General features: G+C 52.3%; 1 protein-coding gene across 4 annotated transcripts in view; it reads right to left on the bottom strand.

Moving 5' to 3' along the window:
• Positions 1-1207: 1207 nt before the first annotated feature.
• Sez6 (seizure related 6 homolog) overlaps positions 1208-6000 on the bottom strand; it is a 44601-nt gene continuing 39808 nt past the window's right edge. Inside the window, exons 8-17 of one of the 4 annotated variants that reach the window (XM_047546769.1) lie at positions 5763-5957; positions 5384-5522; positions 5068-5264; positions 4132-4326; positions 3565-3756; positions 3263-3460; positions 2957-2995; positions 2590-2707; positions 2403-2505; positions 1208-2247 (exon numbers count right to left, since the gene is read on the bottom strand). In XM_047546769.1, coding sequence (XP_047402725.1) covers positions 2215-2247; positions 2403-2505; positions 2590-2707; positions 2957-2995; positions 3263-3460; positions 3565-3756; positions 4132-4326; positions 5068-5264; positions 5384-5522; positions 5763-5957 — 1409 coding nt within the window. In that variant the 3' untranslated portion in view covers positions 1208-2214. The remainder of the gene's footprint in view (positions 2248-2402; positions 2506-2589; positions 2708-2956; positions 2996-3262; positions 3461-3564; positions 3757-4131; positions 4327-5067; positions 5265-5383; positions 5523-5762; positions 5958-6000) is intronic. The other 3 variants (XM_047546770.1, XM_047546771.1, XM_047546772.1) reach the window with 3 other exon arrangements.

The following is a 6000-nucleotide window of genomic DNA, read 5'->3' as shown; positions in this document are numbered from 1 at the left end:
AAGGTATTATGGTAGAGAGAAGTAAGCCATTAGCATATACCCAGTGAGCAGAGCTTTGCTTTGATCATCACCATCAGTTGCAGCTGAGAACAGGAACTGGTGGGGGGCCAATGAAGGAAACAAGACTTGACTTTGGTGACAAGTACCAGGGGAACTAGTCACTCCATACTTTACTCTTGGAAGTTGGAAGATGAGGTCAGCCTAGTCGGGGTAGGAATTGGTGCCACCTTGGAGAGCTCCTGCACTAGCTTTTTAAGGGGGTTTGGGGAGAGCAGGTGGGACACAGATGCCTTTGGAAGCGACCTCTTGTGGCTAAATGTAGGCACTGCATCCTGCATGAACTGCAACTTATGGGTCCTTCAAAGCTGCTTGTGCTATTGCCAGGATTTGTGGTCAAGACCTCCCCGTTGGAAGACTGTAGAAGCAGAGGTGCTAGTTGCTGCTGTTATTTATTTCAGGAATTTTTGTCTTCTGGCTTCTGAGTTCTCATATTCCCTATTTCCTACTTCCTGCTCTTATTCTGGAGAACAGCCATGCAGGGCACACCTCTAATAAGCATGGAATGTGCATGCTGGGAGCCTACGCTGAGCAGAAACTTTCATCTTAAGAGGCTCTGTGGGATATATGGAAGGGGCGATCAAGTGGATCCTGCCTAGCCATCTCTTTTCAGATCCTCTGGGCAGGGCTTTTGCCTAACTTAGGTGCCAAACCCTTAAACTGCATTTTCCCTGCTCCTGACATTCTGGATGTTTTCTGAGGCCGAGTCAAACTAAGGCTTAATGTCCAGGGTTTCAGTCACTGATCCCTATTCCAATTTGCCAAGGCTTTTTTGCCTGGAAAGAAGGAAAAGAAGAGATATGTCAGGTTTCCTGGGTCTTGTTGGCAACCCAGTGTCATTGAAAAAGGGTTTGGGAGTGTGCCAGCTTGTACTTCTAGATCTGGCCAAAGAGGAAGTGAGATATTGGAATGAATGCAGCTGGGTTCCTGGACTCTCACCCCTGTGGTGCCACCCAATGGAACCTCTTATTTCACCTGACATCTGTTGCATTGACCTTTTGGGGACCATGGTCCCTGTTGGACTGCATGTAACTGGTTTTTAAATAAAAGCTGGGGGTTATTATCATCTTATCCTAATATCCACATGCCATTCATTTACCACCTCCCTTCCCTCCAAGAAAGCACCATCCACCTGGACATTGCATGATTTTTTTTTTCAAAAACACCATTTTAATAAGGAAACAACAGAAATAAAAGATTGTTCTCTGGCTGGAGCTCAGACCCCATATAATACATTATATATACAAAATTGCCTTCAGCCAGCTCCTGGGCCTCCTCCTGGGGCTCTCTGACTCGGTTCCATGCCAAATTCCTGGGTCCTTGGACCTCTGCTCCTCTCTAGAATATGCCTGCCCACTCCCCTTATGCCATAACACAGTGGCAGGAGGAGGAACCTGGCAAGTGGCTTGGATGAGGGACTGTTGGGAAAGTAGGGGATATTTGTAACAGGCAATAAACATCAGGGGAAGGTCCCCCTCTCTTCAGGGTATAGGACTGTGAGGGAACCACGGGCTGTCCTGCTTTGGTGTGGAGCATGAGTATCTCTTGGAGCCCACCCTGAGCTTAGGGTAGAGTCCTTGAACCCCTTAGGATCCCTTAGAGTTACTGCCTCCACCAGGACAGGGCAGGAGGCAGAATTGTCCATTTCTGAGGCTTTAGAGAAGGAGCAAAGACTGCCCTAAAGGGGTAATATTGGCACTCCAGGACTACTCAGAGGTCACCGTTGAGAGCAGTTTTCACTACTGGTGATGGCCCCGTGAGGAGCAGTTTGGTATAGTTTCCACCACTGTCAAGTTAGCCCAGGGCTGGGTGGTGGCCATGGGGAGAGAGGTGCTCCTGTTCTGTCGTCCAGGCAGGAGGGCCAGGGCGTGGGGAAAGGTTGAGAGAAAGCTGGCTGTTGATGATGTGCTCCAGCTGTGTTCTACCAAGTCAGGTGTCCCTTGACTTGGGCCCAAAGAAGGGCCCTAAGTGAACAGTGGTGCCAAGAAAATAGGCCATGGTAGCCATTGCAGGCAGGGAAGGGCACAGCTTCTTGAGGGATTGGTGGCATCTCTTCCCAGTTGGTATGTACAGGAGATGGAGCGACAGCAAGAAGCTGGGGACTGTGATGCTGGGCTGAGTGAACTTCCCTAGGCTGCCCCCATCTAGATGGAGACTTCATATTCTCTCGTCTCCTGCAAAGGAAAGAGACTGCTGGGAGTTGGAAACTTGTCTACGGTTTGCTAGGCCATAATCCACCTTCCCAAGGAAAAGGGGGAAAGTGAGAGGGCTTAGCAGAACCCTCTACCCAAGGAAGCAGAGAGATGAATCCCGAATGGGGTGTGAAGGTCAGCATGGGTACTTACTCCAGTCTCATAGGTTGGATTGTCAAATGCTGACTCCACTGTGATGCGGTTATAGGGGCGAAGACGTGTTCGGGGAAGCTGCAGGGGGCTTTTTCCCTGGAACCTGTGGGTCAGAGAAGCCTGTGAGGCAGGAGTGTAGGGCAGGAGTGAGTCAGGTATGCAGAGCAAGAAGGGAAGGCAAACTCACCTGGAGAAGTAGAGGTATACACCTCCCACCAACAGCACCATTGCCACCAGTGGCAAGAAGATGGCAGCAGCAATATGGGCAGCATCCAGGGTGCTGGGGGCAGCAGGAGCTTTGGCAACTGAAAGCACAGAGGGTGGGATTGGACAGAGGTCCCTGTCACCAGGAGCCCACTTCCCCTAACCTCTGCCCAAAGGCAGCCAGATAGCAGTTCCCTCTAGTTGTCTAAGTATAGGGAAAGAGCTTTTCACCCAGAGAGGCCCAGACCTCTCTTTCTTTGCTTTCTATCTGTGGGGAACCCGTGGCCTGGGAGCCGTGACAACCAGGTGCAGGGAGACCACTTCTCTGGCCCTCAAGGGTGAGGACTCACCATCCAGGCTACGGCCGCTGTAGAACCCATCCAGAGAGGCTGGAACAAGAGGGGAGGGCCAAGGGCAGTGGGTGAGCCCAGTGGGCCAAACCACTAATGCAAGGAGTAGAGGTAGTGGGCTGATCACAGGAAGGATTTGTCCAAGGAGAGCCCACTCCAGGTCAGAAGGATTTGGCAGAGACTGGGGAGACCAAGGGTAATGTGAAGCGGGGCATGGGAAGGTGGATCTGGTTCTCAACATTGGACATCTTTGCCAGAGCAGCCCTGTAGACCAGGCAAGGTTTTGAGGGTTGGCAGGGCACTCACCAGCCCTACAGATGGGTGGGGGGTCACTCCAATGCGAGGGATGCCCAGGCACACACTTGATGCTGGCCTGGCCCTTGAGCACATAGCCAGGGGCACATGAGAAGTGGATAGTGGCTCCTGCTGGGTGTAGCCGCTTCTCAGGACTGCGGGCACCATTCTCAGGGGCGCTGAGGCCATGGCATGGCTTGAGCTGTTCCACTGAAAGCAGGCAGAGTTCAGTGAGAATGCCAAGCCTCTAGACTCCAGGGGCAGCCTCTTTTATCTCTTACTAGAGCTTCCCCTCCTAGCCATCTGACACTTACAGAGACATTTGGGGGCCCGGTCACTCCACTTGGGGCTGCCAGCCTGGCGGTCATGACAGGTGAGGATGGCACTTCCCGTCAGCACAAAACCCTGGTCACAGATATACTGCACGGTGGCCCCCACAGGAAACTTGGGGCTGGATATGAGGCGTCGGCTGTGCTCCACATCCCCAGGATCATGGCAGGAAGTCACTATGAGTTGGGGATGATGGAGGGAGGACTTAGCAAAGGCCAGTTCATCCCTGGCTTTGTTCCAGTCAGCTAACGTCTTCATATTACATGACTCCACCAACTACTTCTATGTCCCTACTGTTTTCCTGGTGTGTTTACTTTCATTCTTTAGGGTGAACAAATACTGACTGGCCATAACCAGGACTGAAATAACTTGGAGTACTTGGCTGAAATGTATCATCTCTATTTCATAGATGAGTAAACTGAGGCTGAGCAGTATAAGAACTTCAAGAATGCCAGTTAAGACAGTGGGGACAACACACTGGATTCTCTCAGAACCCAGGAGAGGGGCTTGCAGAGGTTGGACAGGGGTGCAAGGGGAACACAGACACTCACCTCTTTGGCATGAGGGCAGGTCCTCACTCCAGCTTAGATCCCATTGGCACATGAGGACACTGGACCCCACCACCTGGTAGCCAGGGTAGCACTGGTAAGTGACCACAGTGCCATGCACCAGCTCAGGCTGTGATGGACTCTTCCAGCCATTGGGGATCTCAGGCAGCTCTGGACATGTGTCATTGCGGGGAACCTCTGGGGGCACAGAGGCAGCAAGATGTAATCCTTCAGCCAATGCCAAAGCAATTGTGCCAGCCCCTCACCCCAAGGACACTCTGGCTTTTCCAGTTTGTCCTGGGCCTAGACTGGCCAGGGCAGGCTCAGTAATTTATTCCTCCCTGCTCAAGGATTCCTCCTTGCCTCTCCCTGACATTGCTCTTTCTTCTAAATTTCAGGGTTATCATTTAGACTTCAGCCTTATTTTCAAAAGCACCTTGGCCAGTTCCTCAGACCAGAGAGGAGAGCAGGTAGGTGAGAAAAATAAATTGTTACTTCTATTAAAGACAGCCAGAAAGGTAGATAGAAACCAACACTTTTCCTTAGTTATTTGTTTAAACTGGGGATTGAACCCAGGGGTGCTTAACCACTGAGCCCACATCCCCAGCCCTTTTTATATTTTATTTAGAGACAGGGTATCACTGAGTTGCTGAGACTGGCTTTGAACTCCCAATCCTCTTGCCTCAGCTTCCCAAGCCGCTGGAATTACAGGCATGTGCTGCCATGCCTAGCAGCTTTTTTTTTTTTTTTTCTTTTTTTAAGGAAAGTTCTTCTTGCTGCCTCTCCAAATCCTTCATGCTGCAACAGAAGGGCTCTTTTTCTCCTGGAGCTCTTCCAGCTTTCCCTTTTCAGAAGTAGCAGTTGGGCTCCTGATTACCCTGTCCTCTTGGACTTGCCATGATTGGGTGTCTGCATTGAGAGAGCCAGGGACAAGCTCACCAAAGAAATGGATGACAAATCCTTGCTGATAGCCCAGCACCGAGGTCCCAGGGTCCGATTGGAACTGGATGGTGACATCAGCCATAGAGGTAAAGAGCTTGAAGTGGCCACGGGGCCCTGAGTACTGGCCCAGGACTCGAGCGGTCAGATCATCCCCATCATAGAAAGTAAGTACATCACCAGGGCCTATGCGCAGCCTGTGGAGGAGGTTGGAGGACCGTCAGGGCAGGAAAGGCCTTGGGACCCCAGGATGGACTGGATAAGAGATATCCCCAGCCCTCAGGAGTTGGTGTGACCTGACCTGGTGGGCACTTACACTCGGACGTCCAGCATGATGCGTTTGTCCTCTTCTACATGCACACCCCAGATGCAGTCCTGCCCTCGGCCATAGGGCTCTGGCCAGTTGGGGGAGAGCACCACGCCGGCTGAATCTGTAATCTCCCCGCTGCACACAGCTGGAAGGCAGGGGAGGCCCGGGAGGCACGTCCCCGCCGCGTTCCCCCCAGTGCCATGTCCTCGGGCTGCCACCTGCCCACAGGAGCACCCACCCATTGCTGGGAGCCCTTACCTTTTCCTCAGGGAATGTATGAATTGCACATGTCATAGGGCCCCTGTGGCCCCGGAATCTGTGGCTGTCTTCTTGATACCCACCCTGTTCATTGCCCTTGTAGGCCCATCCCGTAGTGCCTACTGACCTCGGCAGGCCGGCTCTGTCTCATTCCACTGAGGGTCATGGGGGTCAATGCACTCAATGATGATGGAGCCCTGTTCCAGGGTGTAGCCAGGGTCACAACTGAACTCCACAGTGGTACCCACAGGGTAGGAGGGTGCGCTGCTGCTGAAGTTGCCGTTTTTGACAAAAGGCTCATAGCAGTGTCCCTGCTGGAAGGCTGTGAAGCATAGGGCCCAGTCCAGCTCAGCCTCAAACAGGGT

The sequence above is a fragment of the Sciurus carolinensis genome, chromosome 3 (genome assembly GCF_902686445.1).
Source record: "Sciurus carolinensis chromosome 3, mSciCar1.2, whole genome shotgun sequence".
Taxonomy (NCBI): domain Eukaryota; kingdom Metazoa; phylum Chordata; class Mammalia; order Rodentia; family Sciuridae; genus Sciurus; species Sciurus carolinensis.
The sequence above is the reverse complement of the archived record's forward strand: the minus strand, read 5'-3'. Positions and strand labels throughout refer to the sequence as shown.